This window comes from Octodon degus, unplaced genomic scaffold (genome assembly GCF_000260255.1).
Source record: "Octodon degus isolate 3935 unplaced genomic scaffold, OctDeg1.0 scaffold00005, whole genome shotgun sequence".
NCBI lineage: Eukaryota > Metazoa > Chordata > Mammalia > Rodentia > Octodontidae > Octodon > Octodon degus.
In genome coordinates, this window is record NW_004524581.1 from 23,763,627 (window position 1) to 23,781,424 (window position 17,798).

At 45.3% G+C, this 17,798-nt stretch overlaps 1 protein-coding gene across 1 annotated transcript in view; it reads left to right on the forward strand.

Moving 5' to 3' along the window:
- Trerf1 (transcriptional regulating factor 1) overlaps positions 1-16,428 on the forward strand; it is a 196,693-nt gene extending 180,265 nt beyond the window's left edge. Inside the window, exons 16-19 of the mRNA XM_023721274.1 lie at positions 1,323-1,436; positions 7,734-7,937; positions 11,084-11,295; positions 14,608-16,428. Of these exons, the coding sequence (XP_023577042.1) occupies positions 1,323-1,436; positions 7,734-7,937; positions 11,084-11,295; positions 14,608-14,932 (855 nt within the window). The 3' untranslated portion in view covers positions 14,933-16,428. The remainder of the gene's footprint in view (positions 1-1,322; positions 1,437-7,733; positions 7,938-11,083; positions 11,296-14,607) is intronic.
- The last annotated feature ends 1,370 nt before the right edge of the window (positions 16,429-17,798 follow it).

Sequence of the window (17,798 nt, forward strand, 5' to 3'; positions counted from 1 at the left end):
TTATTTATTTATTTATTTATTTATTTATTTTGCGGAACCAGAGATTGAATTCAGGCCCTTGCGCTTGCCAGGGAAGCACTTATTCCGCTAAGCCATCTCCCCAGCCCTAGGCAGGACTTCTGATGGGTCCCTTCTCATCTTGCCATGAAGATGGCCACATTCTCATCCCCCAGGAATCTCTAGAAACCTCTCCTGAGCAGAGAGATACAGGAACTGAACAAAGGAATATATATCCCTAGCCCAAAAATCTAAAATCCAGGGTGGGGAGATAGCTCAGCAATCTGAGTGCCTGTCTGGCAAGCACTAGGACCCGTGTTCAAACCCCAGGACCACATGCTGTGGCAGCCACCACAACTGGGCATGGTGACACACACCTGTAATCCCAGTGCTGGGGAAGCTGAGACAGAAGGATCACTATGAGTCCAAGCTGCATTGTAAGACCCTGTACCAAAATAAATTTAATAAATCTAAAATCTAGAATGCTCCAAAGATTTTGGAGCTTTTCAGATTAGAGATGCTCACCCAGTAAAGTCTATATAGATATTCCAACACCCAAAAATATCTCACATCTAAAACATTTCTCAAGCACTACTTTTGCTCTTTGCAGATGAACAAGGCAAGGCTCATTTCCTGAAAAAATTAAGCCCTGTCACTGTAATTGTGCCATGTATTTTCATTCTATTAGTAAGGAGCATTGCTCATGAATTGATTCCGTAGGTCATGTCAAAGAGCTAAGCACACAGAACAAAAGAAAGGCAGCTGCTTTATGGGATTAAAAACTTGAGTAAGCTCTGTGGGTTGAGGACAAAACTCCAGTTCAATCATGGAAAAAAAAAAATCAAGTTGCAGAACTATTGTGTACTTGCTACAGCTTGCAAATAAAAATGGTTCAGGAAAGGTGGAGACTTATGCATGCTAATGCCTGCCTAAAGAAATTCTGCAGCTGGGTGTGGTAGTGTACACCTGTAGTCCAGCATTTAGGAAGCTGAGGCAGGAGAATTGCAAATTCAAGTCCAACCCAGGCAATTTAGCAATCTAGTGAGACCCTGTCTCAAAAAAGAGGTGAAGTGTAGTTCTATGCAAAGACCTTGGGTTTAATTCTTAGTACCGCGAAGAAAATAAAATTGAGGGATGATACCCAAGAAATCAATAGGTGGAGCTATGAGAAGTGAGAACCAGGTGGGAGGAAGGCCTTTTTTATTGGACAGAGACGGTTTATAAGGGTCACAGAGAAATCCATTATGCCTGTTACAAAATTAAATATTTCAAAAGGCTTGCTTTCTGCCTACTTCCAGAACTAATTTTGCACACCTTTCTTGCAGGTGAAGTCCAAGACAGTGGCTCAGTGCGTGGAGTACTACTACACATGGAAAAAGATAATGCGATTAGGGCGAAAACACCGAACACGCCTGGCAGAAATCATTGAAGACTGCATGGTGAGTGAAGCCACTGAATTCTTGCTTGTGCTAGCTCCGTCCGTCTGTCCACCCCCCCTCCCCCCCGCCCAGGTTAGTGATTGCCTGGTATTTGGTTTGGCTTAATCAGCAATAGCTAGATCCCCCGCGTGAGGTAGACTAAAGTCCTGCTCCCTGTAGGTCTCAGGTCATGACTTCCTGTTGCAGGTGGAAGGAAGGCATCGTCAGGTTAACCTGTAGAACAGTGTTTAGTGACACATGATGGCCCGTACATCAGCACCACAAGCATAAAATCAGCATGGTCCCAGGCTCCAGTTGGTTGCTTTGTTAAGCAGGTGATCTGACCCATGGAGTGCTTCTTCTTAATCTTTCTAGTCACTGATTCTGTTGGCCATAACAAGCCTTGGAAAGATAGAGGCACCCTAGAGTTTTTCTTTTCCTTTTTTCTTTTTCTTTTTCTTTTAGATAGGGTTTTGCTTTATAGTTTAGGCTGGCCTTAAAGTCATTACATAGTCCAGAGCTTGCCTTCAACTCACAGCAATCCTCCTGCCTCAGCCTCCCAAGTACCGGCATTACAGACATGTTCCACCACACTTGGCACGCTAGGGTTTCTGAAACCTCTCTAAAACTTGAACAAGAGGAATTTAGTCACTGCGGATTTGGTGAGCAGCATGCAGATGACCCTAGCACCTCTGGTAGCAGAGGAAGTTGCCTGCATATGAAGTACACACTATAGGCCTAAGATGGAAATAGTCTCTGACAGGCCCACATGCGTGACTCTGGTAATTATTGTCACTTGTGATTCGTTCTTTTGCAGAACCAGGGATTGAACGCAGGTCCTTGCATTTGCCAGACAAGCACTTATTCCACTGAGCCATCTCCCCAGCCCCCTGCCACTCGTGATTCCTTGTAAACTCTCCTCTCTGTATCCGTAGCCAGGGGAAATCTCCTGTCACACTTAGTGAGAAACATTCCAGATGTGCGTGTATACATCATACCTTGCAACAAGTGACTCAACTTTAGCCTCTGTTACATGCACATGCACGGAAGTGTTCACATTCATGGATATTTGCATTTATAGTTTCATTCCCTGTGAGATGTTAGCACATACAGGTTATTCTCTTTAGTAGATGCTGTAATATTTTCTAAGTGCCAGGCTTGGTCTGAGCAGTTTATAAATATTGACTTATCTAATGCAGTATAATTCATTTGATACCAATTCCCTGAAGTAGGAAACTGAAACAGCCTAAGCAAGCTGACCAGAGTCACACAGCCAGGGAGGGTGCTGCCTGAGCCTGATTCTCTCCTGTTGTACTTAAGAGCAATCAAAAATAAGAATTCTTGGCCCAAGGAGATGGCTCACTAGAATAAGCACTTGCCTGGCAAGTGCAGGGTCCTGAGTTCAATTCCCGATACCGTAAAAAAAAGAAAAGAAAAGAAAATTCTCTTAGCAAAGTACAAAAGCATGTGGACTGAGAGCCTCAAAGCCTTAGCTAAGCATCTACCCTAGCTGTGATGTATACACAGGTGCACATTTATATTTGAGCCCAAATGTTAGAATAGAAAATTGTGGAAAAGAATGGCATTGCCATTTTTAAAATCAAAGATGGCTGTATTCTATATTCAGGATGGCCTATGACCAGAGCTGCTTTTTGGCTTAAGTCTTGATAACTTATATCAAAATAGCCTTTTGGGCTGGGGAGATACCTCGGCAGTCTAAGCAACCTGCCTAGCAAGCACAAGGACCCAGGTTCAGTCCCTGGTACTGCATGCCATTGTGGGCCACAAAAACTGGGCATGGCACATACCTGTAATCCGAGTGCTGGGGAGGCTGAGCCAGGAGCCTCACTATGAGTCCAAGCTGTGTAGTGAGACCCTGTATTGAATATATAAGATTTAAAAAATATATTTTTTAAGGGCCGGAGAGATGGCTCAGTGGAATAAGTGCTTCCCTGGCAAGTGCAAGGACTTTGTAATGGATATACACAGCAAGGATGTTCAGTGAGCCCTGCCTCCTGGCCCCCTACCACCCAGAGGATATATCTAGTTGGGACAATGTGACACATACAAGTGGCAAGTTTACCTTGAATTCCAAGAGCGTTTAAGAGCAGTATGAGAACTACGAAGTCTTAAAGACAGCCTTAAGAACACTCAGTAGTTCCACCATTTTACAGGCAGCAGACTGAGGCTCAGAGAAGAGCATGGGCTTGCCTATGCTCACAGAGCATTGCTGGGCAGGTGAGTAGGTTGGACAGTGGAAGAGGAACCCCCGAGAATCTGGTCTTGGAGGCCTAGCGCTGTGCTCCTGAACCTGCTGAACTGTACACCAGGGTAGATGATTTATGATTCAAAAAATCCTTTCCAGTTCTGAACACTCTGGGTACTATCCGTGCCATGTTTTGAAAAGGGCAAGATCGGGAGATCTGGGCTAAGGTCATTTTGTACCTCTCTGGCATAGGTGTCATCAAGTGACTAGGATAGTGCCTGACATAATGCCACCAATGCTTGCTCATGAGTAGGTGAACATTTTTTTGAGCTGGGGGTCAGTCAGGTTCATGGGAACATCCCATCTCTGAACTCTCTAGGAGAGCTAAGATGATGGCCAAGGGCTGCACCTTTTGGGCTCACTCTCCATGAGCCAACATTGGATGGTGCCAAAGTATCCACGCTCTTGTCACCTGTGAGCTTAGGAGAACAGGAAGCTTATGTGCAGAGGTGACAGAAGCAAGGAAGTCTTGATCAGTGAAGGCCAGTTGTAGCTCCTGCCTCCTCTTGGGCACTGTGTGCGCTGTCAGCTGCTGAACACTGTTTGCCCATGAAGACAAATGTTGGCACATCTGGAAAGTGCACAAGCACAGTCTTAGGACAGGGTCCTGCTCTGTGTAACCTGGGCCTGCCCGGGTTAGCAGGGACAGCTCACTAGGTCATGTGTCCTCAATGGTGTATTAAAGGATAGGAGAGGCAGGCATAGGGGTGTACCCTGTCTTCCCAGCACATTTGGGATGGGACCAAGGAGTGTAGAAGACTAAAGTTTTAGAATCAGACCAGACAGGCTTTGAATCTCAGGTCAACTTCTTTACCAGCTTGTCACCTTGACAAAACTCTTTCTCTGACCAGTTTCCTTATTTGTGCAGGGTTCTTGTGAGAACTAGGCTGTGTGTGTGTGTGTGTGTGTGTGTGTGTGTGTGTGTGTTGCCTCATTCATACCGTTTACTCTGTACACTGTTGTCACTGTTATCAGTAGTAACACTCAAATTTGTCTTTGAGCAGGTTTTGGTTGTTACACATTCATTCTAAATTCCTAGTTTCCCATAGTATGAGTTACATTTGCATGCCTGAGAAATAAAAATGTCATCCCCCTCAAGAAAGTCTGTGTGGACACTGGAGGTTTGTGCACAGTGTTAAATATGCAGCCTCCTCCCTGCCTTCTATTTATCCACTTTGCAGCAATTTTGGAATATTACTAAATGTTTTGCAACACATCATAAAATGACCAACTTGTTGATACAAAGTTCTACATGTTAGGATTTTTGTCCTCCTATCTTTGTATCTCTTAGTCATTTTGTGAGCCATATGGCTTGATGATAAATCATTTTGTGAATGTGTAGATTGCCAGTTGAAATAAAACCTATCTAAATTCCTGAGACACACATAATCACAGTACAGAATAATTTAATCCACAATTTCGTGGGTGCAGCAAATTTTCTTCTAAGTTTTAACCAAAAGAATGGCATTATGAAAAAATTACACAAGTACCATGAAACAAAGCATTGTCATTTAAAGTTAATTAATTCATTTTCAGCATAAAACTGTAGACCATGGTCTACCTACGTATTCAAGACCACAAAATCCCAGGTTTTTTTGTTTTTTGGTGGGTTTTTTTTTGTCTGTTTCTTGCTTTTTTTTTTTGAGGTAGGGTCTCACTATGTAGTGTAAGCTGGCCTTGAATTCATGGTGATCCTCCTCCCTCAGCCTCCCAAGTGCTGGGATTATTCACATGTACCACCATATCTGGCATGTTCCAGTTTTTTAAAGAAATAGGAAAAGCCTTTGTAGTTTGAAGTAATATAGTTTTGCCTAAACATTTTGGTCTGAAAGATGGTGTATTCCTATAGAAATAAAACCACTGACGTGAAATCAGACCTTGTGTTCTATACGCTGAGAAGTTTGCCACATACATCATACCCCACACCATAAAATGATTAGGTTGGGGCTGGGGAGATGGCTCAGTAGGATAAGTGCTTGACTGGCAAACGCAAGGATCTAAGTTCAAATCCTGGTTCTGCAAAAAATAAATAAATAAATAAATAAATAAATAAATAAATAAATAAATAAAATGGTTAGGTCTCCATCAGTATGCACTGAAGTCTTAAGTCTGCCTTGCCAATCTCAAACACCCATGTGTGAAGTTATGGACAAGCAGCACCAGAACGGTGCCCTTCGTTAATTGGCGTTGACTTTCTCACCCAAACTAAAATGGGAGAGGAAGCCTGTGATTCTGGATCCCAGAGCACCACTGCTCTCAGAAATTTTTGCTCTTCTTGGAAATTGGTACCTGTGGGTTCTTGGAATCACTTACTTCCCCAGTTCTTCACTCAGGGAAACAAAGGCTGGTGTGCACTTGCTCTGAGAGTGGGTGTGCAAAGAGGGCCTGGCAGAGAGGAATGGCCTGTTGGGGCAGAAGTGGTGAATACCACTTGTGTTCGCAACTGTAAAAGCGGGAGGGTTGTTTACAGCCTGTTGGTAACAATCAGTGTGAAAGCATTTTGTAAACACAGTATACAAGCTGCAATGAAGGGAATGTGCTGCAGAATCCCCTGCCTAATCCAGTCCTTCCTGGGGTTATGGGAGGCAGCAGCCCTCTGCCAGCACCCAAGGAAAGCACAGAGTTCAGTGCTTAGGAGAAGTAAGGGAGGTTTCTCCCATCCCCCATCCATGCTCCCTCCTGTCACTGGCCCTGGATTAGCCCCAGGGGGGAGGGGACTTTCTGCTTCATTCTCCTCCCAGTTCCCTTTCTGCCATGGAGTCTCTGATTTACAAAATGCCTCTAGCGGGAGAATATGAGTATGTGGAAACATTGACTAGACTGCTTTCTCCAGGCCTGTAGTCAGACAAAAGAAAATGCATATGATACATTAAGGAAACCTCCCCCCTTCCCTCCCATCCCGCTTTTCCCAGTACTTTCTGAGAAGAGCAGAGTAGGAACTTAACACCATGGGGCATCACCGAGACCCACATGCACACTCTGCTGGGACTAGCAGCCTGGCTGAGGTTTTGTTATCTGTAAGATCTAATCATCTTGGGCTGGGGAGATAGCCCGGCAGTCTAAGTGATTGCCTGGCAAGCACAAGGACCTGGGTCAGTCTCTGTACTGTATGCCTTGCCAGCCTCCGAACCCCAGGAGTGCTATGTTGACCACTGAGACCAGGCATGGTGGCACCTGCTATAATCCCAGTACTTGGGAGGCTAAGACAGGAGGATCACTATGAGTCCAAGCTACATAGCGACCTGTACCAAATAAATAAATAAATAAATAAATAAATAAATAAATAAATGATTAAAAAATAACTAATCCTCTTGAACAAGGAAGATAATCTACCTATAAAAATCTCTCCTCTCGCCAGGCTTGGTGCTAAAAGCATTCTGACAGGCTGAGGCAGCAAGAAGATCACAAGTTCCAACCAGTCTGGGCAATTTAGTGACTTAGTGAGACCATGTCTCAAAATAAAAAATAAACCCCCTGGGGCTGGTGAGATGGCTCAGTGGTCTAAAGGACCTTCTTAGAACAAGCTTAGCAAAGCACAGGGACCGAGGTTCAATCCCCCAGCACCACATGCCAGCCAGCCCCGCCCCCTGGTGGGCTGAGCTGGCCACACACACACACACACACACACAAATAAAATAAATAAATAAATAAATAAAAATTTAAAAAGAAATAAACCCCCAGTATAAAAACAAAGTAAAACCTCTCTCCTCTTTCCCTTAGCATTGTTTTTAATACAAGGATTGAGGGTTGGGGATATAGCTCAGCAACATGAGCACCTACCTGGCAAGCATAAGGTCCAAATTCAATTCCTAGTACCAAAAAAAAAAAAAGTGAGGGATGAGGGACCCAAAGTATGGCAAGAAGACTTCTTGACTTCAGATTCTAAGCATCGAGACCAACCTTTTAGAAATTGAGTCTGGCAGACTGTCACAAGTTCTTAGGCAGAAGGTGACACACAGCCCCACTCCCAGCCCCTCTACTAGCCTAAGAGTTTTGTTGCCTCTAAAAATGCTCTGTGGGGATTTCTTCATTCTTCCTTTTATTAACATTAGACGAGTGAAGAGGAAGAAGAGTTAGAAGAGGAAGAGGAGGACCCGGAAGAAGATAGGAAATCCACAAAAGAAGAGGAGAGTGAAGTCCAGAAGTCTCCAGAGCCTCCGCCAGTGGCTGTTGTGGCTCCCACCGATGGACTGTCCCTGCAGGCCCCTGGCCAGCCCTCGGGCGCCTTCATCTGTGAGATGCCCAACTGTGGGGCTGTAAGTGTGTGTGTGTCTTCCGTGGCTCAGGAACAAATGAGGGCTGTGCACATGTGCCTAGCTGTAGGATACGACACACCCTTTCAGTGCTGATGGCTCTGCAGCGCACCCCTGGGCCTGGTTCCCCCAAGGTCACACCCTGTGGACACCCATGGAGCCCAGAGACAGGATCACCCTTTTCTCATGAGATTCCACGCCCCTGCTGCCTGAAGTTCCACCTGCCTGGAAAGTTTTGCATAAAGTATGACTAATTGGAATGTCACTAATTTGAATTTGAGAAAGTTGTTACAAAGGTTAGCTCAGGTTTATCTTTGTACTGTGTGGAGATGACAAGATGCACTAAGCAAACTGACCATGTGATAGCCTGCGAGAGCATCTGCGGGCCCTGAAGGAGCCTTCCAGAGGCCGCGCGGCCTGTGCATTTTAAAGGACACATTCAGAAGTGATTTCCTTTGGGTGCTCAGTATATCCTGTTCCCTACTAGTCTGAGTTAGTGTCTTAAAGCTGGGCACATCAGTGTAGACAAGTTCTCCAGCACTCTGTAGAGGGTGCTCCTCTTTTCACAGGACGCCCCTCTTCTTCCAGTGTCTCTCATCTTAGTATGATGAATGCTGCTTATTGAGTCTGTCACATAGATGAAGATAGCAACTGTCTAAAATATTCATATCCTCGCCAGGTGTGGTGGCACATGCCTGTCATCCCAGCACTCTGGGAGGCTAAGGCTGGATGACCCTGCTATATGGCAGTCTTCAAAACACTGCCCAGGTCTCAATCCAGTGTTGAAAATATGGATAAATAAATACTCATATCTTAAAGCAGAATTCACTTTATATACATCGAAGAAAAAGTTGGGGAAAAGGATATGTACCTTTTGTGTTAGCTATGAAGAAAACATGAGGAACTGCTGGCTCGCTTCCATCCCAGATGTTTAGTGGCCTGGCCCCTGCCGTTGCCATTTTGCATAAAGCACTGCAGGGATGATTAAGATGTGACTTTAAATGGCAGCATTTCTTAGTGACTTTGTTCGGAAACTGGATGCTTACAGCAGTCACAAATGCTAAATTTTTTTACAAAGCAGAAAGTCACCTTTTACCTTGCCCAATCAGAAATGCTCAGAAAAAAAAAAAAAAAAAAAAAAAAGTTCAGAAAGATCCCCCCTCCCCCAACCAGGGATTGAACTCAGGCCCTTGCGCTTGCCAGGGAAGTACTTATTCCACTGAGCCATCTCTCCAGCCCCCAGAAAGATAATTTTTAGGGGCTGGTGAGATGGCTCAGTGGTCTAAAGCACCTACTTAGAACAAGCTTAGCAAAGTACAGGGACCATGGTTCAATCCCCCAGCACCACATGCCAGCCAGCCCTGCCCCCTGGTGGGCTGAGCTGGCCACACACACACACACACACATACATACATAAAAAAAAATTAAAAAAAAAAAAAAAAGAAAGATAATTTTTAAAGACTTTTAAAATCATGCTACTTTTTTTCCTTCCGTAACTTTGAAGTCAGTGGTTGCTAAATTTATAATAAGATTTTTTTTTCTCTGTAAAACAAGAAACAGGGTCATGAACTGAGCACAGAGCCCCCCTCTCGCCGGGGTGCCTGTGGGGCAGCCCAGTGGCTAACCAGGTTAAGGAGCTGGATGCGCTCAGCATTGGGGGTGTGGTGTGCAATGGTTCTGGACTGGGGGTACTTTGTTCTCCCAAGGGGACTTGGCAGTGTCTGAGGGGATGTTGTTCTCGGGGCTGCAGAGGTGGCATCTGTTAATCAGAGGCTAGAGACAGTGCTAGACACCCTGCAGCACACAGGACAATCCCTATGACAAAGAGTGGCCCAGGCGCTGATTATGTTCACACCAGAGTTCTGAGGCTGGAGACCACTGAGCTGCTGCCCCCATCTCAGCCAGAGGACCTCTGCTTGTAACTTGAGTTTTGAATAGACCACATACGTTAATAGACAGGGAGGGAAGGAAGCAATTTTTAGCCTTAAATAAACTTTGAGGGGCCGGGAGATGGCTCAGGAGAATAAGCTCTTGCCTGGCAAGCACAAGGGCCTGAGTTCAATCCCTAGTCACACACACACAAAAAAAAAAAAAAAAAAAAAAAAACTACACAGTTCATAATTTCTAGATCTTAGAAGCATCCCATGTATCCATCAACAGGGGAACAGATAAAATGTGGTAGGTATACATAATGGAGTACTACTCTGCCAGTAGTAGGATGAAGTTGAGTCATGTGTAGAGGATGAAGTCATGTGTAGAGATGAAGTCATGTGTAGAAGGATGAAGTTGAGTCATGTGTAGAGAGTCATGTGTAGAGAAATGGATGCATCTTAACCATAATGCTATGATGAACTGTACGAGACATGGCTGGTCACTTGTCACATGGTTTCAGTGACATGAGAAACCTAAAATGGGAGTTAAAAACCAATAAAAAAGTGAAATGGTAAGCAAGAGGGAGGTACACTGTGGAGATGAAAAGAGGATCTGGGAGGGCGGGGAGAGGAGAAGAAGGTAACAATGGTTACAATGCAGTATGTGTATGTACCAGTTGTTCCCCAAGAGGAATGATGTTACTATCACAAACATACACTAATAAAGGAAGAACAATGTTTGAAAACAAATTCAGCCCCCTCTTATTTTGGGAAAAGTAGCAAACAGCCTCCTCAGTCTGACTTCAGCCTGCTGACTGCAAAATGTCAGGAGGCAGCTGGGCACGGTGGCACCCGCCTGTGATCCCAGCACTCAGGAGGCTGAGGCAGGAGGATCACTGAGTTTGAGGCCAGCCTGGGCTACAAAGTGAGTTCAAGGCCAGTCTGAACTGTATAGTGAGACCCAATCTAATAAAAAACAAAATGACAAGACAGAAGCTTGCAGCTGCGGAGATGGCTTAGTGGAATAAGCGTTTCCCCGGCAAGCACAAGGGCCTGAGTTCAATCCCCAGTTCCAGAAAAAACAAAAACAAAAACAAAAAACCTGAAGGTTGCGTAGTTGTGTAGTACCGTCTGTGGTACCTGCCAGAGTCTGCCTTGATAAGACCCTGTGCCCATGTCTGCACTGTTGCATGTGTCCCTGTTTCACAACTGCATAACTAATAACCCTAATTTCCTTTTCAGGACTGTAGATGTCATGTCACTCCCTTTCTTCCCCAGGTGTTCAGCTCCCGACAGGCACTGAACGGCCACGCCCGCATTCACGGTGGCACCAACCAGGTGACCAAGACCCGGGCAGCTGTCCCCTCTGGGAAGCAGAAACCAGGGGGCGCCCCAAGTGGGTATTGCTCAGTGAAGAGTTCACCCTCTCACAGCACCACCAGTGGCGAAACAGACCCCACCACCATCTTCCCCTGCAAGGAGTGTGGCAAGTAAGTGACTCGAGCCAGGGACTGGATGCAAGTTCACAGAGTCCTCTGTGGGGTCTGAGAAGGGACAGCGGAGGGTTCTCCCAGGTCCCCCTTCCTGCCATCCTTGAGCTCTGGAAGGTGGAGTGACCGATAGGGCGGCTGTACAACCCTGGTCAGGAGTGCTCTAGAGCAGAGACACCTGAGCCAGGCAGCCTGGTGACACTGCTCAGTCCTGGGCCAGCAGACAGCACTAACCAGCCATGCACTCAGCTGTCACATTAGCATAGAGCTTAGATCCTTTGTATTCTAGCACTTCCAGAGCTGGCTTTGATAAAACTTTGTGCCCATTTTTATGCTGTTGCTTGTGTCAAGCAGCTAATTAGTGTTCATGCACGAGGTGAAACAATTTGTCCTCCTGCCCTTTTAGGTGTAGGGCTACACAGTGACTAAGGGAGGAGGCTGGCCGTAGGGGATGCTGTTTCCTGAGCGCTCACTCTGCTGCCTCCCGTGTGCATGAATCCATGTTGCCCTCACACAGACACTCCATGTGATGTGTGTGCTGTCTCTGTCCTGGGTTTACAAGAAGGGTCTAGGAGCCAGGTGTGGTAGAGCACATCTGTAATCCCTGTGTCCTGAGATGCTGAGGCAGGAAGGTTACAACTTCAGTCGCAGCCTCGGCAGCTTAGAGAAACCCTGTCTCAAAAACAAGAAAAAGATTGGAGATGTAGCTCAGTATGAAGGCGCTGAGTTCAATTCCCACTTTCCAAGTACTGAAGAAAACGAAAGAAAGATTTAGTTTGGTAAAATGCCTTGCCCTGGCACATTGCCAGCGGAGAGCAGCTTTGAACCCAGCTTTGGATTCCTGAATATTGCTCTGTCTTCTCGGTTTGCTTTGCTTACTCACTTAGGGAAGGAAATATTAGTGGTGAGATGCGCGGTTCTCGCCTTTGGAATTCCAGGAGAGAATTCTACCTCCTTCGAGTCTGCGGACCTGAGGGCACTCCAGGATGGGGGGGGGGGGATCCTGTGGGACTCTTCCTCCCATAACATCAGGGCTTCATACCTACTAAATGGTTACCTGGAGAGGTGCAGGCCAGAAGACACCCCGAGGGAGGTGAGAAGGCTATGCCTCCAAGCAACCCTAATGCCCCACAGAGGTGCCCGCTGTGATGCCTTGACCCAGTGCTGCCCTCCTGTGTGCCCTGTAGTCGCTCGGAGCGTGCACAGGACAGCGTGACAGCCCTACCCACTACCTGCTGGGAAACATGGGTTGGTGCTGGGCTGCTTCCCTTGGGGTAACAGTGTAGCCACATTCCCCTCCCACCAGTCGCTTTGGAGCTGAAGTGTTCTGGCAGCACGGGGCAAGCGCCTTCCCCTTCATACCAGGTGGGGACAGAGGATACTTCAGGTTATTCCAGAAGGTGGAGACAGAGGAAGCTTTTTACACAAATGGACTCAGGATGAGCATTTGAAACTCTTGACACCTGAAATGTTCCAAAATTCAAAACTCCTCGAGCATCAGCACGATCCCACAAGTAGAAAATTCCATTCCCTGAAACTTAGTCTCATGCACAAAATTATTAAAAACTATCATACAAAATTACCTTATCACATAAAATTATATGATCAAATAAATTTTGTTTATACTTGGGTGCCAGCCTCAAGAGATCTTAATGATATATATGCAAATATCCCAAAATCTGAGGCACTTCTGGCCCAAGTAGTTTGGTAAGGGAGACTCAACCTATATTTCATACTTTTCAGCTGTCACACAAAAGTATGTGTTAAATTTTTTGTTTGTTTTTATGCTGCTTGAGGTTTTTTCTACCAGAAGTTCAGTTGCTATCTTATGTAAAGCAGTATGCTGGGCCAGGGCTTGGGTTCAGCAGCACAGTACCTGCCTGGCAAATGCAAGGTTGTGAATTAAATTCCCAGTACCAAAACATAAAATAGAATACTTTATATGGTTTTAACATCAAGCAGGTGTTCACAGAATTGTAGCTGCTGATGTGTTTATTACATGAAACGGTTTTCAGTATGTTTAAGTGGAATTCACCAACCTGTTGAATTGGGCCTTAAAAATCAAGGTTTCAGAACTGGGATATGGCTCAGCAGTAGAGTGCTTGCCTAGAAAGCTGGAAGCCCTGGGTTCGGTCCTTGGCACCAAAAACAAAACAACAAAACTCTCCCCTAAAAAAAAAATCAAAAGTTTTGATTTCTTTTTCAGTTTTTTTTTTTTTTAGTTTTTTTCCTTTGTGACCTTGGAAGCCAATATGGAATATTTATTTGAACACCTCCCCCCATAAAGATAGTCTCACATCTGGGCAGGCTATTTCTGAAAGTAGTCCAGAGAACAAACATGTACAGCTTTGTGGGCCACACTGCCTGTGTGAACTGCTCAGCCCTCATCGTAGGGTACAAGCCATCGGCGATGCGCAGACACGCACACTTGGCCCACTGATCATAGTTTGCAGGCACCTGACCTAAAGAGTGAAGCCCTGAGATATGACAGCCTTTTTCCCAGGATTGCCTAACCTCAACACTGCTACAGTGTATGCTTAGTCATTCCCTGTTTGGGGCATAAGTGGGACGCATAGCCGCATCCTGACCGCATCTTAAGAGCAGAAGAGAATCTCCCCCACTCAGCTGAGTCCACCAATAAAGATGAAAATAGCAGGCCATGGTTGTGTACACCTATTATTCCAGTACTGGGGGAAGAGGAAGATTGAAAGTTTAAGCCCAGTCCGAGCACCTTAGTGACTAAGCAAGACCTGGCCCTATCTCAAAATTTAAAAATGTACATGTAGATCAGACCCTAAGACTGCACAAAGAAAAAGAAAAGGAAACCATTGGTGTGGGCCATATAAGGTTACCCATGACACCTGGAGGAGGAAGAGACTGATGAGAGTCTGTGTGTGCAGGCAGACCCTCCATGGAGGAACAGGACTGCAGGCCAGGGCGCTGCGGGTTGCTCTGTAGGGAGACTGTCAGAGCTCTTAGCATTCTTGGGATTCTCCAGTGGAGAGGAGAGGGGAGGAGGAGGAGGCAGGAGCCGAAGGAGAAGAAAGATCAAGAGCCCCAAACTCCAGAGGGACAGGAAAGCCTGTGAGAAGGCTACCTCCTTTATCCTGGGAAGAAGGCATGTCCAATTACCATGCTCTGGTCCCCATCCCTCCTCTCTGTGATGCTTAGGAGGATGTGACAGGTCACAGCAGGAGGAAGTCCTGAATTCTGGCAGAGACACCCCAAAGCAGCCATCCAGCCTGCACCCTGTTCCCTATAGGACACTAGGATTTCTAAGGACTCCATCACTTGCCGCTTTTTCCTTTTCAGGGTCTTCTTCAAGATCAAAAGCCGAAATGCACACATGAAAACTCACAGGCAGCAGGAGGAGCAACAGAGGCAGAAGGCTCAGAAGGCAGCTTTCGCAGTCGAAATGGCAGCCACGATCGAGAGGACTACAGAGCAGGTGGGGGCCCAGAGACTGCTGCCCCTGGGCCAGCTGAGCTTGGTCAAACCCATCAAGGACGTGGACATCCTCGATGATGATGTGGTCCAGCAGTTAGGGGGCGTCATGGAAGAGGCTGAGGTCGTGGACACCAATCTGCTCTTGGATGACCAAGACTCGGTTCTGCTTCACGGTGACACGGAACTCTAAAGCCTGTTCATTGCTTCCAGATGGTGAGAACCCACTGCCTCCCTCGTCGTGAATCAGAAGCCTGGACTGCCCGCTTGTCTTGTAAACCCTTTTAAACTACCTGTTTAAAAAGTGGTCATTTTATTCAGGTTTAGGAAAAAAATCATTTCTTATTTTTTTTAAATTGTTTTTGTTGGGGGTTGGGGGGAATAAATAATTGGCACAACTATCTTTAAGAGGTGTTTCATCTGGGCTATACCCTCATGAGACGATCATCATTCTGCATGTCAACCATCCTGGTTGCCTTCCATCGCCAAGCTTGCTGGAAGAGTGTGTGTGTGTGTGTGTGTGTGTGTGTGTGTGGTGAGGCTGGCAGCCTTGTTTGTGCTGGCGCCCTGGTCATCTTTTCCACCTGCAGTTATTTTTATTCTGTTCTGACCCACCAGGAAGTGCTTCTTTTCCCAACAAAATGGCTCAGAAGAGCCTGTTCTTTTGTTTGTGCTCAGTGGAGGACTAAAATTACTTTGTGCCACTTGGATGTCCCCTGAAACCTCCTCCACTGGGACCTTGCTGTTTTTCACACCTGAAGTGAACCGGCTAGCCATGAAGAGTGAGAGTTCTGTAGGACGTGGAAGGGAAGCTGCATTGAGGCCAACAGAAGTGGTTTCAGATACACTTTAGCTAACCATTTTGCATTGAAACCATGAATGTATCCTCTCCAAGTCACTTGCCAAAGCATTTCTAGACGTTACTAAGCTGCTAAGCTACATGACTTTGTTCTGCCACCTCCTGCCCCTGGCAGCAGGGCTGCTGTTGGTACTTGAAGGCAATAAGCCTGTAATCCTTCAAAGAAGTCATTGCCCAGGCTTCTGAACTGAGTCCAACTGACCCATCCTACTGCTGGTGCAAAAGTTGGCCAAGAGCACAGCCCTGCGCAGAGGACCCTGCTCCTCCTCGGCTCCCCATCAGTGTTAGTGCTGCAGGGCCCCTTCTCCCAGGCCTCCCTGCTGAGGTGGACTCCTCCCTGGTACCATGGCAGTGCTGCTGGGCCACTGTGCTGGCCCACTGACAGCCTGACATTACAGAGACTACAGCAGAGGCAAGGGTATGACCTGGGCATCCTTAGAAGTCAGCTCTGCAGGCGGCTCAGCAGCAGCCATGGAGCCAGCTATAGTCGGCGCAGCCCCCAGGCAGTGGCTTCTGAATCTCAGGGAAGCCACATACAAAAGAAAAGTAGATTCACTCGGCATTATTTTGTTTTCAGAGAAGTTGTTTTCGAGATTTTCTTCATCTTTCCTTAAGGAAAAAAAAAGAGTAGTTTGCCACCATTTCAACAGGTTGTTCCGTCATGTGTTTTACCAAGGCAATTCTGAGTTCAGAACTAACTCCCTGGGCATCGTGCACCAGCTCCCAGCAGGGCTACTACAGAACCCTCCCAGCTGCCATGTCATTGGCTGGTCACAAGGTAGCCTCTGCCCTCTGGTGTCTGAGGCTGACTGCCGCAGGGTTCTGCATTGAGTCTCATTGGGAGAATGGCCCGGTTCTTCCAGTTGTAAGCATTAGACATACATTGAGCTGTCACAGCAAATACAAGATGCACAGTTTGGTTTTAATTTTCCATGCAGCATAGTGCAAGGACCTCTACTTGAAATAACCAAAGAACTCCTCCTTACTGAGACAGTTCAAATGACCTGAATTAGTACTTCTCACTCTCTACTTTAAGAATTGACTTCCTATAAAATATTGCACTTGTTTCTTTTCTGGAATGATTCCGCCTGCACGTGTGTGTTACGTCCCGATCTCTCCCCACAGCCCACCCCAAAGAACTTTCCTTCCTGACTGTTCATGTCTTCAACGTGGTTACTGTTTACGATCAGATGGTTTTTCATTCGTGAATTTAGACCTCTTCGAGAAAGCTTGTATATAAAAAAAGTTAACAGATATATTTTATGGAAAAACCCATCTTATTTTCAAATATATTTAACTGCTGTTATATTTTATTAGAGGAAGGTTGTAAATATTTTCTAGGAGTTCTATTGTAAAGAAAAGTATTTTTGAAAAAAATTAATGTAATAAAAAGGAAAACATTTTTAAATAGCGGTTGTGATTGCTTCCTGTCCTGGCTTCGTTATGTTCTATTCTCAATCAACAAATGACTCGCATGCCTTCCATATTGGGATGTAATTTATTCAGGTTTGCACTGTTCTGTAACTTGACATCATAATATCTAGTGTGCTTAACTGTACTTTCCTGGAATGCAGGTCCCCTGGTCTATATCAAAGCACTATGTATAGCATATTCATAATTTTTCTTTTGTAACGTGTGTATTTTTAATAAGGATTTTATGTAACATTTTGGCAAAAACCAGTATTTTCTAGTGAATTTTATAATAACATTTTGCTAAAAATGTTTCTTCCTAGGTCAGTTTTTGTTAAGGTGAACCAAAAGTCTTATTTTACAAGGGGTTTGAAAACAGTTTGAGACTTGAAAGCAAAGTTATATTTAAACATCATATGTTACAAATAAATAAAGATGTTTTATAGACTTGTCCTAAAAAGGTGCATTCCTTAAAAAAAAAAAAAAAAAAATCTGGGGCATTCTAGATTGTTTCCCATCCTGCGTGTGAAAGATTTTTTTAAATTATCACAATACTTTTTTTAAGAAGAAAATCAGGAGAATTTTGATTAGGTTCCAGTCATTCACCTTCTCAGAAATTGATTACAATTCCTATAGGTGGGCATTCATCAGAGAGAAATGTAACCAAATACACACTGTCATATTTATTTGTGAAAACCTGATTCGATATTGCATCAGCTGCTCTGAAAATAAAATAACTTTTCTGAGTTTCTTTTGCCTTAAATATTCCTTATTTCTGGACACTGACACA